This window comes from Gaeumannomyces tritici (genome assembly GCF_000145635.1).
Source record: "Gaeumannomyces tritici R3-111a-1 unplaced genomic scaffold supercont2.9, whole genome shotgun sequence".
NCBI classification, from domain to species: Eukaryota; Fungi; Ascomycota; class Sordariomycetes; order Magnaporthales; family Magnaporthaceae; genus Gaeumannomyces; species Gaeumannomyces tritici.
The window spans coordinates 1,057,887-1,078,592 of NW_008804553.1; the positions used below are offsets into that span (position 1 = coordinate 1,057,887).

The following is a 20,706-nucleotide window of genomic DNA, read 5'->3' on the forward strand; positions in this document are numbered from 1 at the left end:
CTTACAAGATGTATCGAAAGTCTGGATGGCGGTCGCCCTTTTTTCCGGCATCCAGCGCGCGCACGCGTTCCTCGACACTCATGGCCTCCCGCCTGTCGTTGATCCGTCTCAGTACGGCCCACATGATAAAGTAGCCGAACGACGCGACGCAGATGGCGACCAGCGAAACGGCGTGGCCGACGAAGTAGCGGTCGTCTGATGTCGTCAGGCGGTAGATTTGCCCCGCCTGCGGGGTGAAAAGCCAGCGACGAATTAGCATAGGGTGTTGCTGGACATGACCGAGTAAAGCGAATGGCGGCTTACCATGATGCCGGCCGAGTTGCCGACCATCTGCTGGATGCCAATGGCGGCCCCGCGCTTGTAGTAGCCCGCATTGGGAGTTGCTGACCCACGTTACGTTGAGGCCGACGACGCAGTAGATGCCGGTCGTGGCGACGAAGGTGGCAAAGTAAAGCACCGAGGTGGCGGCCGTAGGGACGCCCACCAGCATAGCGTACCCGGCCGCCGTAACCAGGGCGAAGGGCGTCATGAAGACGGCGCGCCTGTTAACCCGGTCCGACAGGTAGCTAACGAGGATGTAAAAGACGGACGCCCACACGTAGACGGGCACGGTAAGCAGCTGCGTTGTAACGGCCGGGTAGCCGAAGCCCCTGATAATGATGGGCAGGAAGGTCCCGAAGCCGAAGGAGCACGTGTTGGCGCAGAACTGGCAGGCGGCCGAGGGCCAAACTTTGGGGTCCCGAAAGGCCAGCCTAACCTCCTCCCTGTCAAACAGCTCGGACTCGCCCAGGTAGACGGCCGTTTGCTCGCCCCGGACGCGCATGAGCCGCTTGTCGTCGTCTGTTAGTCACCAGGCCGTCTCGAAGCCGTCGGGCAGCATGAAGATTGCGGCGACGCCCACGGCCATAGACACCAGCCCCTCGACGAGGAACAGCCAGCGCCAGCCGGCGAGGCCGCCCGCGCCGTGCAGGTTCGTCAGGCTGTACGCCAGGAGGCCGCCCAGGCCGCCTGACAGTGCGGCGACGACGAATAGGTACGACACGCGGCGGGCCTGCTCCTCCTTCTTGTAAAATGTCGAGAGGTAGAGCGTCAGGAAGGGGAAAAGGCCGGACTCGAAGGCGCCGATCAGGAGGCGCGTGGCCAGCTGACCGGCGTAACTGGTTATAAAGGCCGAGCCGACCACGACCAGCGACCAGCCGATAATGAAGAAGGGGATGAGGCGGCGCGGGCCGGCGAGCTTGAGCGAGAGGGCGGCGGGGATCTCGAACGTGATGTAGGTGATGTAGAAGACGGTCACGGCTACGTTGAGGCGGTCGCCTGTCAGTTCGAGGTCCTCGGTCATGCCGGCGATCACTGCGTTGCTTGGAAGGATCGAGGCTGTGGTGTTAGTGGTATCCATAGATCTGGGCTAAACACCGAGGAGCAATGGCTGCCGAACCGATGTTGCTCCGATCGAGGTAGGCCATCGGAAAGAACAGGACCATTATGGGAGCGAGATACAGGTCCAACTTCCGGACCAGCTTCTTCTCGGCCGCCGGGTCGACTGTCAGATCCGCCAAGCCATGCTGATGGTCAACCTTGGAACCAAGCTCCTCGTTTCGCGTAGACATCTTGTCGCATATGGCACACGCGGCGGTGCTAAACAGCCTAGTCTTTGAGATCGCCGGGAAGAGGAGCGATGCAAACCGGGTTGAACAACGAGGATGGGAGGCGAATGGCCCAGGAAAAGAGCACGACAGTCAGCAGCCAAGGAAATAAGCATCGGGGCTGAGACTGAGGCGACTTTTGAGCACTCGGCGCCCTACCGAGAATGTATCGGGCCATCGTGCGAAAGAAGCGGAAACCCGGCCATTGGCTATCTAGGCGCGTTTCTGCTCCATGATCCTATCTCCGACGTGCCGCCACATAGAGTGGAAGAAGACGGCGCGAAGCATGAGGAAGGATGCCAGCCATCAATTCTTGTCGGCGCCGGGAGCTGGTGATGTGACGTCGTCATCTTGGGGACCCCGGATGGGCGGGGAGAAATGAAGCGGGCTCGCAGGCACGCGAGATGGATGCATAAGATGTTGGGTCGCACAGCGTATGGAAGAGGCAACGGCGACGATCTGCTTGTCGAAACGACCTGGGACGATTCGAGGATAGCTAAACCGGCCACGGCACAAAAGGAAAATGTGCGTCATGTTGCGCCGTGCACATCGAGTAACCTGCGGAAGCCGTAGCACGTACGAGCTGCGGACATCGCCCCCTTGACAGATCTGTCGCCTGCACTGACATATCGAGTGTACAAGGAGGGATGTTGGGTCATTTTGCAGCGCCGCTGCTGGCAAGCCCAGGATGTCGACGGCAACGGTCATGGTTAATAGCAAGGCATCCGAGGCTTGGGCTATTGTTGGCACGTTGTCGACTGGATCGGCGACGGCAGGGAGGCTCTGCAGCAGAAGCGATGAAGGCAACCCAAGATTTTGGGTGCAAGTTAAAAGCTGGCCCTGCTTGCCAAATAAGCGTCTCGTAATAGCGGACCTTGAAGATTAGTGATTGGCAGTCTTCCAGCTGCGAGCCCCCTGCCGGCGCAAATGGCAAAAAAGGGGCAATCGTGAGTGGGCGTCGGTCGACCTGCGGCATCCTGCACACGTCTCGCGACGAGGGCGAGCCTACACCACAAGGACTTCTAGGAGAAGAGTGGAGGCTTGGCAAGACCGACTTCGATACGTTGGATCTGCGGTGGCTGTCGCTGTTGCTGGCTGTGCTTTCGTTCGGGGTATCTCTTGGCTTCCGACGGTCGAGGGGTCGGGATACATGGAGGGATGCGCAGGAGAGGTCGCTGGGGTTCTACTGGGCAGCCAGACGGCCATAAGTCCATGGGATACAATTAGTCCTCCAGCTGGAGTCAAAGACATACCCGTGTAGTATCACCCGCTTGCTCTGCCTCCTGTCGACAGGTCAAAAACGCTGGCCACTAGGCGATCTGCCATGGTCAAGGGGTGGCGCTGGACAAGATCCCATGGCCAGGTACTCTGCTACGCGACAGCGCACAAGCGGTAATGAATGTGCATCAGCGAGCTCGCACTGGCTAGATGTAGGTGATGATGGGGTGGTCGAGGTCTGTATTCCTGGCAAGGCGAACGGCATGACAACGGGAAGGAGCGCCGCCGCCAACCGCTGCAGCCTGACAGAAAACGCACCCTCCATAACTCTAACCTCGTGCTGATATCGGCCCACAGGTGCGGGCGAATCTTGCTCCCGTCCGACCTTTTGCTTGGGCAGTGTCGTGTCTGTTCCATTTGACGATGGAATGCTCCCCGAGCCCCGAGCCCCGAGCCCCCTGAGCCCGGGCCGCGGGGTGGCGATTTGACACACGGGAGCATGTTGAAGACGAGAAGCCAGGTGTGCAGAGAATAACAGTCTAATATTTTTGGCCCCAAACCCGGAGCCCCCCACGCAAACCCGAGTGCCCGAAACTGGCCACATGCGCAACTTTATCACAACCCGCAAAAGAAACATGAACTCTTTTCCACCAGCCGAAACACCACTGACGAAGTACAGGCCCCGGCCATCACGGCCGCCAAGAGGGCGCCATATCGGACAAAACAAGAAACATAACACAAAGGTCGCCACTCGCCAAGAGGACGCCTGCGTGCCTTCCTGGCCTTTTAGACTAGGGAGTAGCTATGTAGATGGATACACTGTCATCGCCGACCTGACTTGGGCTCGGTATAATGAAGGAAGTCTAGAGCAAGCACGCTGTGGTAAATGAGTGGTGATGATGATGATGCGGAAAATGCAAAATGGTTTTGTTCTAAAAAATTCTGTGTGGAGAAGTGAAGTGTGGGCGTAGAGTTGATGCCATTGAGATGGCGCATCTTCCATCAGTGGTCCTCCACATCTTCATCCCTCCCGGGATACATAATATCCTGCTTGATGACGGCCTTGATGTGGTGGTACAGGACGTAGAAGTAAGTGAGGAGCAGCATGATGGAGGCGCCGTTGGCAAAGAAAAGCACGGCCTCGCTTTTAAAGGCGTTGCCGAGCGAGATGGTGGCCAGGATGAAGCCCGTGTTGGGGAAGACCATGGCCCACCAGCCCAGGTGAAAGTAGCGCGGCGGCGAGCGGACGACGGCGATGAGGGCGATGAAGAACCACCACAGGCTCAGGGCCCAGAGGAAGCCACCGGCAATGATGGCAAGGATGCGGATCATGGCCTTCTCGCCCATCCCGTCGCCGTTGGGGTCAAAGTTCTCGGGCAGGTTGTTGGCCATGCCGATCAAGGCCAAAGCCGTAAAGGCCGGTGGCCCCACGCACATGAAGAGCCCCGGGCGGTGCTCGCGGTTGGGCAGGCCCGACTGCATCAGGCGGCCGACCATGTGGGCGTACATGAGGAACGAGACGGAGATGCCGAGGCCCTGGCAGGTGAGGCCGGCCACGATGACGGGCACAGCCGCAATCTCGGGCTGGGTGGCGGCGATGACGGAGGCGATGGTGCCCGACAGCATGATGGGGAAGATGGGCAGGATCCAGGTGGGCATCATGGTCTGCAGGCCAAAGCTGTGGGCGGCGAAGACGTAGCTGTACTGGCCCACGGCTAGGGCGAGGGTGACGATGACGTAGAGCCAGTACGTGGCCTGGATGGCCCAGTTGAGCGTCGGGTCGTCGGCCGGGATGGCGTAGCGGTGCGTGCTGGTGATGATGGTGGCCGTGGCCAGGAAGAAGGTCGGGAAGAAGAAGCCCTCGCGCGGGTGGCTGAGCGAGCTCGTAAAGTCGCCGCGGTGCAGGAAGAAGCGCGTAAAGATGCAGGTAACGACAAAGGAGAATATGGCGAGGTTGACAGCGTAGACCACGGTCCCGATCTCCCGCAGCCCCTTGAACTGGTGCGGCTGCGCGTGTATCAGCAGCGAGAGGCCGCCCGTACTCATGGGGAACGTGAACCATGCCCAGGTGAAGTGGTGGAGCCGCTGCTTCCACTTGAGCTTTGGCCTGTTGACGCCGTAGGCATCGCCGTGCGAGGCCTCGCCCTCCTTGCCACCTGCGTTATGTTCCGGGTCGCCGTTGTGGTCTGAGAGCGTCTCTGCCGTGCTGGCCGCATCAAAGTTGTCCCTTGGTGCTGAGACTAGCCGGGCGGCGTCGTTGGTCGGGTAGGTTGCCCTATACGCGTGGATGGAGTTCCGGGGGGAGTTGGGTAGGCTGGGGCCTGGTACTTGGTCCTCTGTGGCGCCAAGGGGGTATGCGCCCGCGTGGACGTTTGAAGGAGCCATTGTGTCTGCTTGAGGGTGTACGTGTGGCGGAATAGGGAAAAGACGGAGTTGTGAGCTTGCGAGCACAGAGCCAGTGAGAAGCGGCCCGGCCGATGTAAAGAAAGGTTCAAAGGGGGGTCGAGTGAATAGAAGCCAAGACAAGAAGGAAACACGGTCTCAGGCTGGGAAATTCCAGCACCTAATAAACAGGCCAAGAGAAGTGCATGCTATCTCGTCGGGTGTCCAAGGGGGGCTTCGGCCCAGATACTTATTGGGCTCGACGGATCGGCTGCTTTTTGCTCTCGGTCCAGCCGCCAACCCTGCCGCTCATCTCTGATCCCAGCGCGGCTGGCGAAGATTAGGGCTTGGCCTCCGATTGGAGGCCAGGCGGCAGTGGATGGGACAGTATGCTACAAAGTGTCGTGGCATGGTAGGGACGGATGGAACCGAGCGCGAAGTGATTCAGTCGTCGGTGTCAGACCCATCTAGGATGAAGCAGCGGACATGCAGGCCTCGCAGGACCGCCGAGTAAGGTACGGTACCTAGCTTCCTCTGGTCGCCGCAGCGGCAAAGGTTGCAATGACAGGATAAGCCGATGACAGGCCATGGGGGGGGGTTTCTGTTTCCGGCTGTCGTTGACAGGAGGAAACGGTGCAAGGTACCCAGGCGATGCCATTCCCATATCAGGGGCCCACAATTGCCATGGAAGCTCTTGGCGCCCAGGGTGTGTGGCTTTGGGTGGGGCGGGCTTGGCGAGTGTGGCGCTTGTTTGCGTTTCGGTGACGAGCCTTTCTGCCAGTCGCTTCGGTCAGTGCGGGCAAAGCTGTTGTTTCCGCCTAGCATGGACGACGCGCAGAGCCGTCGCGGCCATCTAGTGTTTAGCGGCGGCTGCTGCTGCATGCGCTGCGCACGACCTCCAAAAAAGGGGCCAAGGTAAGTCGTCGTCGTTTGGTCGGGGATTTTTCACGATCCACACGGCGGCTTGCTTGTTTCTCCAAGGCCCGACGAGGGCCCGACAGAGACTGAAACCCACGAGCCCACATGGCTCGAAAAACAATCGGGCCTTTGGGCAGCGACAAAGCTCGACGACGTAGCAGCAGGCTCGGAGAATATAGGACGGACAATGTGGGACCGGAATTGCAAGCAGAGATTTTTCCCCATCTTGCTGTTGTCCGTTTCCTTGCCGTCAATTTCCCTTCCCGGGCACGGAAATGAAGTTGCGTAAAAATCGCACTGCTCGCAGCCCAACTTGTAACGTAATGCCGTTTAGGTTGTTGATTCTCCCGTTGTATTTCCCTTTCTAACGTTTGCGTGTTGATAGCACAAGGCCAAATATCCGCATTTACATACGCTTCCCTTTTCAGATCTGCAGCCATTCAGCTATGCGTGGGGCAGCTGCAAAGCGCGGCACACAGTGCATTGCGCCCAGGGAAAGTGCCGCGATCGTGGCTGTGCGGCTGGCGGGAAGCGGGTCCCGCACGTTTAACTGGCACGGCGGCAGGGGTAGCCCTGTCTGTCTGTTTCGCTCCGGCCGACTTGGCCGACGGCTCTTGGGCGCGCCGCCAGCTGCTTCCGACACGCTACCACAATGCCACGGAATGCTCAATGGTGCTTGGTATTACTTGGTGGAGCTTGTCCAGGCTCCTTCGCCTTGTTTCCCTTGCTACTTGGCCGGAAAGATTTTGCAGCAACGCCCCTCGCCGATTCGGCCGTCCATCCTTTGCACCTAGCGGCTAGCGAATCTGCGTTGGCGCTCGGCCTTTTGTCAGTTTGTTTTGTCCATCTTGTTTGTAACCGCATGCGCCGTTCTTTCCGCTAGCACGTCAAAACGTCAAGCATGCCGCCCAAGCACCGACTCTTGGCGCTTCCCGTCGCTTTGGGACGGACCCCTGAACGCTTCTGCCCGCGCTTGCTAGCCATATCCAAGTGGCTCTCCAATGTACCCGCGACGCAACGTCCTGTCGACCATTCTCCCTCACACCCACCCCCTGAAAAACATCAGCTTTTGTTTCGTCCACTTTTTTCTCCTCTTCCGCTGCGCGGCCAACAGGGTGCGCTTGTTTGCAACCAACTTTAGTCGGCGGCTGTGCAGTACGGCTCGACGAAAGAAGGCAAAATATTCTGAGTACGACCTTCCGGCACTCCGCCCGGCTATGCGCTCCTATCCTTCCGACCCGCCGTGCAGAAACGAGACTGGCGGGCCATTGTCCTTAACCGATTGCCTGGAACATCGCCCCGTACCCACCTTTCTACCCCCTACTGCTTGTCTCGACGCGCCCACCCCCAAGACAATTTAATTGATACACCAAGAGGAAGCATGTTATTTACAAAGCGGTTTCCCAAATAAATAAGCAATAGTTTTAAATAGCTTTTTTTTTTCAATTTTTATAATTTTCCCGAAGTTTACATATTTGGTTGTCCACTGCTTGCCGGAAGCTGTCAAGTCGATTTAGGGAAAAGTTGCCCACTTTTCCACCCTTTCGGTGTATCAATTAAATTGTTTTGGGGGTGGCGCCCTTTGCTGCCAGTATCTCCCCTTCTCGAATCTTTTAAACCGGGTCCAACCATTCTCGCATGCCAGGCCGAGCCGCCGCCCATCCACAAAGAAGGACACATGTCGTTTATAATTAGTTACTGCTGCTTCCAAAACTGGCGAGGCCGCGATAAGCTACACATTACGACTCATTAAGTGCCATATACTTCTTAGCTTTGTAAAGCCCATTGTTGATGTTTAGATTAAGGAAATCAGGTGGCTTTTAAGCCCTTGGCAAGGTCCTAGCTTATAGCTTGCCCAAAAATCCTTGGGAATTTCCATTGGTTATCCTATACGCCAGCTTGTAACCCAGTGCGTATCTCTTTGTAAAGAAGCAGCAAATGTTTTGTTGCGAATTTCCCCTGCTTGCCAGTTTTCCATCTCGGTGTGCGTTTTAGCGACCCCGCCCAAAACGCCGCCATTGCCCGCTCCGTAATGATGGATGCAAACTACTCCTTTTCGGATGTTTCCATTCCCTTCTTATTCATCAAAGCGTTAAGGATGCGACCACGCTATTAACCATATCGGTAACCCGTTGCTTGTGTACGCAGTTCAGCTGTTCCTTTGCTGCTGGCCGTAGTGCTCCCGTTGGTTGCCACGTGCGGGTCATTCCCCGTTTTCACGGATTAGGATGCTGCCGAAAGGACCACCGACACACCTAAAAATAGCGCAATGCAACGAATAATGCTTGCAACTTTAAATAAACAGGAACTTACCAAGTTAGGAAAAGAAACGGCGGAGTTGGAAAGGTGTTACATTTAATAGCAAAAAAAGGAATTGGTGGCCGCCCAGCGCAACAAGTTTCCCGCACAGGCGCTCCGAGGAAGAAGGACAAGGACGCCAAAGCGATTGAGCTCGCGGGGGCGCGCTTGGAAGCAACATTTTCCAAAAGAATTGGCTAATCGACAACGACAGGATTCGAACCTGTGAGGGCGAACCCATATGATTTCTAGTCATACCCTTTAACCACTCAGGCACGTTGCCAAGGAACTGTGGAGGAGTTGTCCTGCAGGGAGCCCTGTTAGGTTCCCGTCATCCAGCTGACGGAATTTGCACAAAATCCCCTTTTTTACATGTGGAATTCGTGCCTTCGCGAAGGGACATCACCAACTTTGTAAAAGGGCGTTCTTTTTGTCCACATGCCGCTGCGCATTTAGGTAGTATCCAGGTTAGTTTGCGCGAGCGATAGTAATTAGTAATTGGCCAACCCGGCATTGGAAAAAGTTCCATGCATTTATTTTCGGGTCGACATTACAACGGAGGGGAACTCGCATCATGGCCAAATATAAAAAAACATTACGGGAAGGATTTTTTTTAGCTGTGCCCAACCTGCATCACCAATGGCCCGCCCACCCGGTTAGGTAGGCATGGGCAAAAAAGCACGATCTGGGGTGCACCAAACATGAGGCTGCAGGTAAGACGATGGTGTTTAGCAGCAATATTTCCTTAGGATATCCTCTTTGGGCCTCCTGCATGCCATGTGGCCTAGCTCCAACGGCTTTTCCAATTAACCGTCGCCAACGGCCAGAACTAGGTTGCCTTCAGCCGCACCGCTTGGCCTAACACCCCGTTGGGATTGGAGGAAATGTGGTGTTGGTAAGCGATGGGTGCTTAAAACCCTGGCCATCTTGCCCTCCCTCCGTGCTCTTCCGTCCTCGCATGTCCTGTAATGCCTTGCACCAAAGCTATTATCCTTCCTCAAGTGTAACGCAACATGTGGGCAACCCCGGCTGTCTGGAGTCTGGCTTTCGCGGCCGTCGTGTCGGCGGCGGCGTACCACGTCCCCCGCGGCGACGGAAAATGCAACAAAGACAACTGCCTCCGGGCGCTGGAGAACAAACAACACGGGGCCAGCGTAAACAGCTTTTGCGCTTCGCTCCTATCCACCACGGCGCCTGCCACCGCGACCAGCGCCATCCTTACATATCTGGCAAACTGCGGGACGACATCTCGGGTCTCGCGGCTCTCGAGTGCCTGCTCCTGCTTCTTATCGTCCACCACGATCAGCACAACAAAGAGCTCCACAACGACATGTGTCGGGTCGGTAACCACGGTCACGCTTCCTGGCACAGCGTTAACGTGCACGGCTACCACGGTTACGGAAACGGCGCCTGATTCCGCCGTCACTGCGCTTGGGTCGACAATTACGGAAACTGCCCCGGGGGCGACGAGGACGGAAACGATACCGGGGCCCACCGTTACAGAGACGGCGCCAGCGTCGACCGTTACGGCTCCGGCGTTTACCATCACGGCTCCCGGTACAACCGTCACAACTCCAGGTCCGACCACGACGGTAACGGCGCCAGCGCCGGCTCAAAAGTGCAGCCAGCCTCTTGCAAACCCAGGATTCGAGTCCTTGGCGCCGGCCCTTTATCCCTGGACCTATGTTAGTTCAGGTCCCATGTGGGCGATTGGACAGTCCAGAAGTGGACCCCCGTTCGCTGGCAGGCCGCATTCGGGCAGCGTCGCTATGTACATCTCCGTCGACGGCAGCAGCGCCCCAAAAGGCTTTTTGCAACTCTACCAGCCCTTTGCTGCGTGCGGGAGCAGCACGCCTTACCGCCTACGCCTGTGGTATGGGACCAACTCGGTGGGCCTTGCCAACACCATCACGTTCCGGGCTTCCATTTACACGACCTTAGTCGGCGATCCGACTAGGGCGCCCATCGTTGCCTACACCTCGACGCAGATTGTGGAGGCCAACACGGGCATAAATTGGGCCTTGGTAAAGTTTAGTCCCTGGATGTTAAAATTCCTAGCAACAGGAGTTTTGCATCTCGACATTAGCACCACCCGCCGGAACTATGGAATTTGGTTGGATGACATCACGTTGTCCGCGTGACATTTGGGCTTTAGTGATGGAGGGGTCGTTTGGATTAACGGCGAGTATGTGAAGGGAGCGGGGCAGGAGAAAGTCAGATAGGAAATAGCTAGGCACTCAGGAAACCGGTAAAAATAAACTGGTAACAGTGTAGCTGCGTAGCCACGGGAATTCGCCCATGTCCGTTACGAAGAGTCAACGGCCCAGCGGGTGCAGAACCTCCGCACGACCTTGCCCTTCCAGTACAGCACACAACCAAGCAGGCCAAAAACGGCGATGAGGCCGGCATAAATGCCGTACAGGTTGGGCGCGCCGATGCGCACAATGTAGTCGACGGTGCCGTTGCTCACGCCGAAGCTGACGAGGCCGCGGGTGACGGGAATAACGACCAGAATGGCGCCGGCGCGGCGCGGGTAAGCGTCAATCAGATACGTAGTGCCGGCCGTGCTCGCCGCCAGCAGAATGTACAGGTAGGCGTCGACAGTAAAGGCAATGGCCATCCAGTGAAAGCGCGAGGGGTCGGCGAGCACAAAGCCGTACAAACCAGTTAGGAGCACGGCGAGGAGGATGGGCAGAATCATGGTGAGCAGCCGCCGCTCGGGCTCGTGTACGCCGCGGCGACGGCGAGCCAGCCACTTGACGGCGGCGTCGCCCGCGGTGCCGACCAGGGGCACCGCAATGAGCGCGACAGCAATCTGGCCCAGCTGGATCAGCGAAACCGAAGTAGGTGCCCAGTTGTATGGGGGCGAGACAAGGGCGGTGCCGTAGGTGATTTGGATGGCGATGTCGGCACCCATGATGAGGCCGTTAAAGGCAGCGACCCAGAGCACGTTGGGGAACCAGAAAACGGAGCAGATTTCGCGGCCAGTTCGGAACGCCGACGCCCAGTTGGGCTTCTTCACGAAGACGCGCATGTCTGAGGCCCGGGTGCGCGGCGCATAGCGATCCAGGTCCAGCGGTCGCTCGTCATGGGTAGTGAGGGTGGCAAAGTGTGCCTGGCCGGCTATTGTTTGTGGCTGTGGCCTAGGGTTTTGCTGGCCATGGCCCGCGGACGGGTTAATGTGGGTGACGCTTGTCGGGCTGGCGAGCGGTTTCCCAGGCACAGGCTGCGACGTGGTGTTTGGGTCCTCGCAATCCTCGGCTGGCTTGTATAACGAGCCTGCGCCAATGAAGGACTCGATAGGTCGGTCATAGGCCGTCTCGGGCACAAAAAGAACAGTCAGGACGCAGGCGAGTCCGGCCAAAGCGACAAAGATCCAGTACCAGGCGCGCCATCCCACCGCATCGGCGACGTAAGAGCAAGCAATAACCAGAGACGAGTTAAGGATAACCTGGATGGAGCTCAGCCACTGTAGGACGCGGGCGCGCTGGTGCAAGAAGTAAATGTCCTGCACCATCAGCAGCACCAAGGCCTCGCACTGGGCGGCACTAAGGGCGGCTAGGCAGCGAGCGCCCAGGTGCCAGTAGAAGTTCTGGTTGGTGGCACAAAGGATGGCCGACAGCACCAGCAAACCCGTCGAAGCGAGCATGACGGGGCGGCGGCCGACGGCGACGGCCAGCGGCATGGAAACGATGTTGCCGACGCCGAGCAGCAGGTTCGGGTAAGTCAGCAGTCCCGAGATCTGCGACTCTGTGATGCCCGCCTTTTCATACTCGGGTTTAATGAAGACGATGAGGGCGCCAAGCGCCGTCACGAGAGTCAAGCCGGACACCGAGTCTGGGCGCAGCAACAAAAGGTTAACACAGTTAGCTAAAGCGAGGCAGGGAGGAATAAAAGCTTGTCGTACAAAGGATTAAAATTCCCGTCACTGCGGCTTTGCGCCATTCTGGAAGGTTGACGGGGTCTGTAAAAGGAGGCAGTAAGTAGTGTTAGCGATGAAGGCAAAGCTTGGCCCGATGTTGTCGTGGCGGGATCAGGGGCAGGATGGCAAAACGCTTACCCCTGGGGTCCTGGGAAGGTGAGGGGATCAGCAGGATGCGGTTGTCGCCGGCCACCAGCTTGGTTGTGCCATCAAAGCAGTTGACCGGAGCGTTGTTGGCCGAGTTGGTGTTATCCGACAGCTGACTGGAGGCTGTCGCTTCAGCGTGCTTCTTTGCAGACATCCTTGCAGCACTGATGGTCTGGGCGTGGCTTGACAGGAGCGGGACTTGTTCGTCTATCGAGTCTGCGGGAGCTGGCAGCAGCGAGCTTGAACCCGCGCCTCCGGAGCTGGAAGCCATGGCCATCAATCGCTTTTATACTCGCGGGAACCTGATGGCTGGGGCCCGGTAGCTGCACGTCGGAGCTAGCGTGCGGAACCTTCAGATGGCGGCACTGTTACCACCAGCAGGAGGAGCAGGGAAACGCCAAAGTTCGACGACAAAGTCGACGGGGAGGGGCTGGACTCGGGCCTGGGCGACCAGGACGGAGCGAAAGTACCCTAGAGGTACCGCGTCGATTGGCTTTGGGATTGGCGGTTAGAAACGAAGAAGAACCTGGGCGATCGAAAAGTCGGGGAAAGACGATGACCTGAGTTTTAAGGGGTGGCGCGGCAAGGCAGAAAGCAACGCCGGCTTCCAGACGCAACAACGCCGAGGCAGGTGCCCAATATGTGTGCGACCTCGGCGAGGAAAGGTTGCTGGCAGCACCGCAGAGTCGGTCTGCGACTTAGGACTACATGCGGGCGAAGTTACCCTGAGGCCATTCTCAGACACACCGGAGGCGACGAGGAGTGCATCGACGAAGTGTACATGGACGATACCTGCCGTGACGCCTGGACGGGCTTGATGGAAGGGGACACGGAGCTGCACGAGCTGCGTCAATCAAGTTGCCGCAGTCTTAGATGCGGGGTATTCTGGAATTTGGCATATCGACCTTATGAATTATAGGGAAGGCGCGCGTTTCCCGCGCTGTGTTACCAATCCTACGCGTACTGTCCACACCACTTCCGTCCACACCACTTCCGTCCACACCACTTCCGATAGCACCTGTCGCTCGCATTGGACGAAGTTCGTTGGCGCTACCACCCAATTGGTATTTTGCTGATTAAGAACCTCGAAACTGGTGCTTGCCAAGCGGTTAGGCCGAGTCAGCTGGCCTCGTCGACCTTCCCGGTTCCCGCGGTGTGGCTGTTGGTTCCCGGCTTCCGTTGCTGCAGTTCCATGCGTACCCTTGCCCGAATGCAACACAACTGTCGATATTGACGCACATCCATTCTCCATTGGGCCACGCAGGAGCGGTCGGCGAAGATGTGGTAATTGCTTTCTTGGCGACTGCAGGCTGGGCTTCCATCACCAGAAAAATGGGAAGTGTCGTATCACGCAAGACGATGTGTACTTACTTTGGTCGCAGCAAGTGCTCTGGTTGCAGCGGCTTGGCGAGCCATGCCGCACTTCTGCAGAAAACAACCCCCGCTCTGCATGTTGATGCATGCCTCCGCCATGCCATTTCTCTCAGTCCTCCCCTTTACCCAAGAATTGTCCACCACCGCCATGCCACCCAGCCGAAGGAACCCAACCAAGAGGCTTGCCAGGTAAAAGCAGGGGGACAGCCCCATGTCCTCTCTGCCTGGCAGGCACGCTAACTACTTCCTCATTTGTCTGTTCTTTTCTTTCTCGGGCACACATCCCATCACGATCCAGGGAAACGAGCATTGCGACCCTTCACACCAGTTTCGGTAGCGAATTTGCGTTACGCCCAGCATGTTACCCACTTACGTCACCCTGGCTCTTGGCACGACATTCCTGGCGGGCCTTGTCCTGGGAGCGGGGGTCGTCGTGTCACACTTGGAATCCCCTCTTCGGGTTATCCCGGGGCCTTTCCTAGCCGGGTTAGCTGATACTTGGAGAATGCTAAATTACTGGAGGCACTTACAAATTCGCAGCCGGCAGGCGCTTCACCAGAAGTATGGCTTTGCGGTTCGCTTTGGGCCCGAAACAGTTAGCTTATCGGACCCGGGGCTAATTAAAACGGTGCACTCGACGAAGGGAAACTTTGTTAAGGTTAGCCATTAATTTAGCTGTGCTTGCATCAGCTGTGTTTATGCTCCTAACATGGAATCCAAAGCGAGTTTTACTCCATAAGCGACGCTATCCATAACGGAATCCGGATTACAAATCCATTTAGCACTTTCGGCAACAGCTTCCACCGCATGCGCCCGTACCAAAAGTACTTCACCTCGAGCGCGGCGTTTCAAAAAGAGCGCCATGTTAACAGCATGGCCGTCGCCCTTTGCCGTAAGCTGGAGGCACGTTTTGTTAACTGCTTGGATAACGGCAAGCCGGCAAATCTTGCCGACTGAATCGAATACGGTACGTCCAACCCTTGCCGACGAGCAGCCCCACGCCAAAAGCCACGTGCTATGCGCTTACTCATACGACATTAACGACAGCGTCGTTCTAGCCTGGAGCTTAACATTTAGCGAGGAAATGGGCTTCCTTAAAGCTAGCGCCGACGTCGACGCATGATAAAGACGGGCGAAATGGCGATGCGCTATCTCGGCATCGTGGGGCAGATGCCATGGCTGGACATGTGGCTGGGAAAGGACCCTCGATGCCCCGTTAAGTTCGCCAGATATAGTAGCACTTTCATGTATTGCGTCCGCCGCACGGCCGAAAGGGGCACCCAGCGGGCTGGCAAGGGCGTGGCCCGCGGCGCGGACCGAAGCAACTTCCTAAACAACTTCTTCGAGGCCAAAGAGCTTTACCCCGACACGATTGGCGACAACGAGGTCGTGTCGTATTTGATGATGAATGTCCTCGCCGGAGCAAACACCACGTTTTTTGTACAAAAGGCCATCACGTACTACATTTTCAAAAGTCCGGCCGTTAAGGCTCGACTGGTGGCCGAGTTGGACGGTGTAGGCTTTACCTCGTCGCCGCCACCTTACGCCGAAACCAAGGACCTCCAGTATTTCAAGGCAGTAATTCGGGAGGGCTTGTGCATGCACCCCGTCCTCGGCGGGGTGCTGGAGAGGGTCGTGCCAGCGGAGGGCCTGAGGCTCCCCGACGGGACCCAGGTGGGCATGAACCCGTGGGTAACGCCGCGCGACAAGCAAACCTTCGGCGACGATGCGGATGCGTTCCGGCCCGAAAGGTGGCTGCGCGGCGAGCAAAAAACGGAAGCGCATGTACGATGCCAACTTCTCCTTTGGAGGGGGGCAGCAGGATCTGTGTCGGCAAACACTTGGCCATTATGGAAATCCACAAGCTAACCACGACGCGGTTTACGCGATACGACGTAAGTTTCCCGGCAGTCCTGCTTGGCGCCAAGCCGCTTTGCTCTTCATTGATAGGATCCATGTTAGCATCCAGCGCCGCCAAAGGGTCGCCCCCATCCGCCCAGCAGACAAGGCCTACTAAGAACAGGCGTTGCTTATGGCGCCAAAGGTATAAGAGGAAGTATAAATGCATGGATGTGTTAATGACAGGACGCCGCAGCGACCAGTCCGGTCCCTCCGGCTAAGCACCCAATGGCTATTTGGTCCCTGCAAATATGCCATCTGGTGTTTGGATGAATGGAGTAACGTTATCGGTCTGTCAAATTCTAAGACGAGGGGAACTGCAGCAGACAGCAGGGGGACGTTTGGTCGCAGGTAAGGTTGCTTCGCTCCACCCCGAAGCACCAAAAAGGGGCGGCAAGGCTCCCAAACTGGACCAGGCCGTTGTTTTGAGCGCAGGGTGTGTTTGGGGAGGCTTAATTTTATCCTTCATTTATTTCTGCTTACCTCCATGATGCCATTTCAGCGTGTTGGACCCCTGCGAGGATCCATAGTCGACGTTCCATGATTGCCGTTGAAATTCCACGACGGCGACGTGCATTAAACACATGGACCAGGGATGCCTTTGGGCTGCCAGTCGGCGTTCCCTTTCGGCGCTTAATCCTGGTCCCTTCCAGGGCCGCGGGGTGTTTTACGTCCAATCATGCAATTTAATTAGGATGATGCGGATGTTATGTTGGGCTTCGAAAGGGACCCACCAGCGCGAAACGACAGGGACGGTGAATTCCCAGGAGGATCCTAGCGACATAACGATGTCGACGACGAGGACAATGTAAAGTGCGGCAAAAGGAGCAGGCTGCAAAAAAAATAAAATAAAATAAACCCACGGCACAAATCGGGACAAGGAACAATAATTAACATCGGGTGTGGACTCGCTTAAGGGTATCATTTGTAGCGTTTAAACGGTAGGTAGCTAGCTGGTTCGCGGTTCGGCATGCCCTGCACGCTCCCCTTACTTGCACTGAGCAAGAACATCCTGGCCCGCCTTTGCGGCGTTCGCAAGTGACTTGGTTGCTTCGGCCACGTTGGGGTCGGTCCTAAGTAAAAACAAACCAGCCACAATCAGTACTGCAGCTCGCGAAAGAGAAAGGAAGGCAGGGGGGAAAGGGGGTGGCTTACTGGTCGCCGCCTTGGGCAGCCGCGGCAGCCGCCTTAATGCCGGCCTCCACCTTCTCGCGCTCCGAGGTAGGAGATGCCGTCCCGGCAACGAGAGCTTTGCCAATGTTGGAAATACCACCGTTGGCCGCGTTAATGCCGTCGAGCGTGGCTTGCTTAACAGTAGCGTCGGTGATGCTGTTGGCCGCGGATTTGGCCGCGGACAAAGCTCCGACGATTTTGGCCCGTGCCAAGTTGCAGCTAATGCTGCCGAGACTGCCGAGCTTGATGTCACCAAGGCCGCGGACCTCGATAGGGCCTGTACCAGGAAAACGCCGGTTAGTTTTAACTCCAACATGGGACCTGCCGTGCTGGCAACAAAAAAAACGTACTGGCTTGGGTAAGGGTGGCGCCGAAAGCCACAAGGGCGGCAACGAAGATTTGCTGGGCGTGCATGGTGAAGTAAGTGGTGGGAGGTGAGAAGTGATCAAGACGTCGAGTCGGAGGATGTAAAGGCTATCGAGCGAGAATTATAAAAACCAACCGGGGTCGAAGAAGGAAAGGATCAAGATGGGCGAAATGAAGCAAATCAGGATAAGGAACAGGAGGGAAATGTGTTTTGCTACAATGGCAAGAGCTGCGTATTTATCTTGTTCGCGAGCAATAATCGCCTCGTCCCTTTCGAGCGGGCAGGGAGCCTACTCCACAGCTCCACGTGCAAGGGTCCCGGCCCAAGCACTATTGGCGCGTTTTAAGGCCAGGACCTCATGCACCCCTAAGGCACAGCCCCAACACGGCTCAACACCGTACACACGTATAAATTACCTAGACACCAATGTACAGGGTCCCGACACCACTTTAGCTAGCACAATTTAACTGTAACGGCTATTGGTATCGAGTTTAAAAGCCACACGTGTGGGACCTGGGGCGACGGGCGACATGCAATGCAAACGTTTTGACGATTAAAAATGGAAGCAGGGGATAATTGCCGTGCTGGGGTTGGGGTGTAAACGAGCGTTACATCTGGCCTTGAAACCGAACAAGGAACCTGGCTATTCCAATTTGGGCAGCCCAAGTCGGTGAGCCAGCTTGCTTGCATTCCTAAAACCGGTTAAAAGTAAAAGGGAAAGCAAAAAGGCGAAGGCATTCCCTGCCCATGGGTTTTCGCGACATTTCGCCCACTTCGGTGCCGTTCCCGCTCCCCATTTACTTATAGCAGCAACACTCCATAACTAAGCAAAAGCAAATGGGAGTTTTTGTGTAATTTTATTTGTTGCAAGCAGAAGGGATAAGTACGGTGTGGGGCTATTCCGGTTGGTTTGCTTTAAAAAGGAAAGGATTTAAAGTGCAAAGCCCAGTAAAGGCTTCTATCTTTTATATACACGTAATTCCCTTGTTTTCCTTGCTTACTAAGCTTCCTTTTTAACGCTTGGAAGCGTTATACGCTCCTAAGCAAAGGAACCGCTCTTTCGATGCTTTAAGCAATTAATATTTATGCTTAAAACCTTTTCCACAGTATACATTGTTTTTTTTGTAACATACCCTTTAAGCGAGCCTTTTGGGTTGTTTGTAAATAAAATAAAATAAATTTTATTGCTATGTAAATAGCGTAAAATTTAAAAGCTTACCGCAATTTTAAGAGTAACGAAATAAATGCTTTAGTTACAAAAGGTAACGAAGTAAGCGCTTTTGCTTTAAAAAGGAATAAAGCAAACGCTTTTACTTTATACGAATTTTTAAAAAAAAGTAAGTATTAAAAGTTAAGAGATTTTCCTTTTAATTTGTTTTTGCTTTCCTTTTTTCCCTTTTTACTATTATTTTTCCTTTAACCCGTAAGTTTTAATTTTTTCGTTTTTAATTACGTGTTACAGTTAAGCTTCTGCTTTTAAAGTAAAGCACTAAAGGAATATTAAGCAATAGCACGTAACTTAACAATTAAAAGGATTTACAAAGTAACTTGGGTGCGGTTTAAATGCTTGCTTGGGGGGCGGAGGACACGGCACCCACCGAATGGTGCTTTACGACAATCCGAAAAAGGCACGGCACCATTCGGTTGGTGCTCGCAGCAAAAACCAATCGCCCGCTAAATACCATTCGATTGGTGCCGAATCCCACCAGCGTTCCACCTAGCCAAATGCCAAAAGTAACTTTTACGTCCAAATGGGTTACGGCATTATTCGGTTAATGCTTGCAGCAAAAACCAATTGCCCGTTAAACACCATTTAATTAATGCCAAATTTTACTAGCTGTTAAGGGGTTAATCGGTGCAGAGGCGGGTGGTTACCGGGTTACGGGCCGGATGCGGTGTTTCCTTTATTAAGCTTCCGTAAATCTTTTACCAAAGGTGCTATTGCCAATTAAAATTGTTCCTTTTTTAACCTCCCCTTTTTTTGTGCCCCTTCGGGCACGCGGGGTCGGTCCTTTAAATTCTTCGCGCTTTAAGCGCTTTCGTGCAATTTAAGCTTTACTTTATTTTTTAGCTTTGCTATTATGCTTTGGCCGCAATACCGGTAGCTTGCCGGCATATTCCTGGAAAGGTTCGTGCCCGGCTGGCTGCTAGCGCCCCTTTTTTCTTTTTTTGCCGGGCGGTTTCGCCCGTTTTTTTAACGCCCCCCGCTTTTTGCCGGGCGGTTTCGCCCGTACTTTTAACATATTGCCCTTTCCCGATACGGTTTGTTTTAAGCCGTTTGTACCGCGCGTGCAATCCCGTAAGTAACTGGTAATTAGCGGTATTTTGCTAAGCCGCCCCAATGCCCGGCAATGCTTGGGGAAACCGGTTATAAAGCTTTGTAGCATTTGGAAAAGTGGGTCCGTGCCGGCATATAAAAGGCTTTTTTTCCCGTTTAAAGCCGCAAGCCCTTTTTCTTTTTTTTTGTGCATTTAATAACCATTTTAATAACTTTAACGATTGTAACCGTAAATAATTGGTATTTAGCCGTTCTTTTTAAACATTTGGACTTAACCGGTAATTGCAAATGTTATCCTTCGTACCCAATTACGTAAGGAAGGTAATGTTCCTTTGGGTATTTGCTTTGGGTTTTTCGGTTCCAGCCGGCCCGTTAGCTTTTCCTAGCAACCTTTCGGTATTTTTTTTAGCTATCGTAGTTTAATTAAACCCGGATTCGGATTTGCCAGAGCTTTTAATCCTTTAAATCCTTAACAATCGCTTTGCCGGTAACCTTCCGGTAAACCTTTTAAATGCCGCGGGTTTATCGGGCCCTTTTGCGCTTGCAACCTTTTAAAATTCCTGCAAGCGTTTTGCCGGTAACCCCCCGGCGGGTTTTAACCGCCGCAGCAAAAAAACCTCCGCCAAAAAAAAGCGTAAAGCGCGCAACAAGCGCCGCCGCAACGCTTTCGATTTTAATAAACTTACCCCCAAAACGGACATTGCTTCCTTTTCGCTTTACATGGGTATTTGCAACGCGCTTCCGTTGCAAAAGGTTATCGATTCCCAATAAAGCGGTAATTAAAACCTTATTTATTTGCCCCTTTTTAAAAATAATTATACGGAGCGTACGGTGTTTTGTAGCCGTTGTTTTGGTTGTTAAGCATATTAAAACTATGCCGTTAACCCTCGTATGCCGATATGCTCCAATAACTATAGGGTTAGGGTTAGGGTTAGGGTTAGGGTTAGGGTTAGGGTTAGGGTTAGGGTTAGGGTTAGGGTTAGGGTTAGGGTTAGGGTTAGGGTTAGGGTTAGGGTTAGGGTTAGGGTTAGGGTTAGGGTTAGGGTTAGGGTTAGGGTTAGGGTTAGGGTTAGGGTTAGGGTTA

The 20,706-nt window shown here is 55.0% G+C and overlaps 8 protein-coding genes and 1 non-coding gene across 9 annotated transcripts; 4 read left to right on the forward strand and 5 right to left on the reverse strand.

Moving 5' to 3' along the window:
- Window position 1: 1 nt before the first annotated feature.
- Window positions 2-1,610, reverse strand: GGTG_12826 (hypothetical protein; the record flags this gene model as incomplete). The annotated part of the gene is made up of 3 exons (XM_009230727.1): window positions 2-829; window positions 902-1,377; window positions 1,439-1,610. 3 exons carry the CDS (start codon window positions 1,608-1,610, stop codon window positions 2-4), a joined length of 1,476 nt encoding a protein of 491 aa, XP_009228991.1.
- Window positions 1,611-3,001: 1,391 nt separating this feature from the next.
- Window positions 3,002-3,600, forward strand: GGTG_12827 (hypothetical protein; the record flags this gene model as incomplete). Its single annotated transcript, XM_009230728.1, has 3 exons — window positions 3,002-3,076; window positions 3,222-3,242; window positions 3,544-3,600. The coding sequence occupies 3 exons, from the start codon at window positions 3,002-3,004 to the stop codon at window positions 3,598-3,600; spliced, it is 153 nt and encodes a 50-aa protein (XP_009228992.1).
- Window positions 3,563-5,456, reverse strand: GGTG_12828 (malic acid transporter). The gene has a single exon (XM_009230729.1). The coding sequence runs from the start codon at window positions 5,247-5,249 to the stop codon at window positions 3,867-3,869; it is 1,383 nt and encodes a 460-aa protein (XP_009228993.1). The 5' UTR covers window positions 5,250-5,456; the 3' UTR covers window positions 3,563-3,866.
- Window positions 5,457-8,664: 3,208 nt separating this feature from the next.
- Window positions 8,665-8,745, reverse strand: GGTG_20256. Its single transcript has one exon. It is a non-coding gene; the product is annotated as a tRNA-Ser (tRNA).
- A 730-nt stretch (window positions 8,746-9,475) lies between these two features.
- GGTG_12829 (hypothetical protein) lies at window positions 9,476-10,737 on the forward strand (the record flags this gene model as incomplete). The annotated part of the gene is made up of 1 exon (XM_009230730.1): window positions 9,476-10,737. One exon carries the CDS (start codon window positions 9,476-9,478, stop codon window positions 10,601-10,603), a length of 1,128 nt encoding a protein of 375 aa, XP_009228994.1. The 3' UTR covers window positions 10,604-10,737.
- Window positions 10,460-13,470, reverse strand: GGTG_12830 (hypothetical protein). Its single transcript, XM_009230731.1, has 3 exons — window positions 12,523-13,470; window positions 12,370-12,426; window positions 10,460-12,299 (listed from the first exon to the last, which is right to left on the reverse strand). The coding sequence occupies exons 1-3, from the start codon at window positions 12,806-12,808 to the stop codon at window positions 10,768-10,770; spliced, it is 1,875 nt and encodes a 624-aa protein (XP_009228995.1). The 5' UTR covers window positions 12,809-13,470; the 3' UTR covers window positions 10,460-10,767.
- A 1,109-nt stretch (window positions 13,471-14,579) lies between these two features.
- GGTG_12831 (hypothetical protein) lies at window positions 14,580-16,616 on the forward strand (the record flags this gene model as incomplete). The annotated part of the gene is made up of 5 exons (XM_009230732.1): window positions 14,580-14,872; window positions 14,953-15,690; window positions 15,771-15,800; window positions 16,128-16,240; window positions 16,418-16,616. The coding sequence occupies exons 2-5, from the start codon at window positions 15,025-15,027 to the stop codon at window positions 16,614-16,616; spliced, it is 1,008 nt and encodes a 335-aa protein (XP_009228996.1). The 5' UTR covers window positions 14,580-14,872; window positions 14,953-15,024.
- GGTG_12832 (hypothetical protein) lies at window positions 16,601-17,529 on the reverse strand. Its single transcript, XM_009230733.1, has 3 exons — window positions 17,328-17,529; window positions 16,960-17,254; window positions 16,601-16,877 (listed from the first exon to the last, which is right to left on the reverse strand). Exons 1-3 carry the CDS (start codon window positions 17,389-17,391, stop codon window positions 16,793-16,795), a joined length of 444 nt encoding a protein of 147 aa, XP_009228997.1. The 5' UTR covers window positions 17,392-17,529; the 3' UTR covers window positions 16,601-16,792.
- A 374-nt stretch (window positions 17,530-17,903) lies between these two features.
- Window positions 17,904-18,829, forward strand: GGTG_12833 (hypothetical protein; the record flags this gene model as incomplete). Its single annotated transcript, XM_009230734.1, has 5 exons — window positions 17,904-17,941; window positions 18,216-18,248; window positions 18,452-18,504; window positions 18,598-18,681; window positions 18,807-18,829. 5 exons carry the CDS (start codon window positions 17,904-17,906, stop codon window positions 18,827-18,829), a joined length of 231 nt encoding a protein of 76 aa, XP_009228998.1.
- Window positions 18,830-20,706: the final 1,877 nt, after the last annotated feature.

What these genes read in the sequence shown, in the direction of transcription:
- GGTG_12828 (XM_009230729.1), bottom strand. Translation starts at nt 5,249, where the DNA reads ATGGCTCCTTCAAACGTCCACGCGGGCGCATACCCCCTTGGCGCCACA.
- GGTG_12832 (XM_009230733.1), bottom strand. Translation starts at nt 17,391, where the DNA reads ATGCACGCCCAGCAAATCTTCGTTGCCGCCCTTGTGGCTTTCGGCGCC. An exon ending in CGCCACCCTTACCCAAGCCA is followed by an intron (nt 17,255 to 17,327) that starts GTACGTTTTTTT and finishes TTCCTGGTACAG; the next exon opens with GCCCTATCGAGGTCCGCGGC. An exon ending in GCTGCCCAAGGCGGCGACCA is followed by an intron (nt 16,878 to 16,959) that starts GTAAGCCACCCC and finishes GTTTTTACTTAG; the next exon opens with GACCGACCCCAACGTGGCCG.
- GGTG_12830 (XM_009230731.1), bottom strand. Translation starts at nt 12,808, where the DNA reads ATGGCCATGGCTTCCAGCTCCGGAGGCGCGGGTTCAAGCTCGCTGCTG. An exon ending in ACCTTCCCAGGACCCCAGGG is followed by an intron (nt 12,427 to 12,522) that starts GTAAGCGTTTTG and finishes CTCCTTTTACAG; the next exon opens with ACCCCGTCAACCTTCCAGAA. An exon ending in GACGGGAATTTTAATCCTTT is followed by an intron (nt 12,300 to 12,369) that starts GTACGACAAGCT and finishes TGCTGCGCCCAG; the next exon opens with ACTCGGTGTCCGGCTTGACT.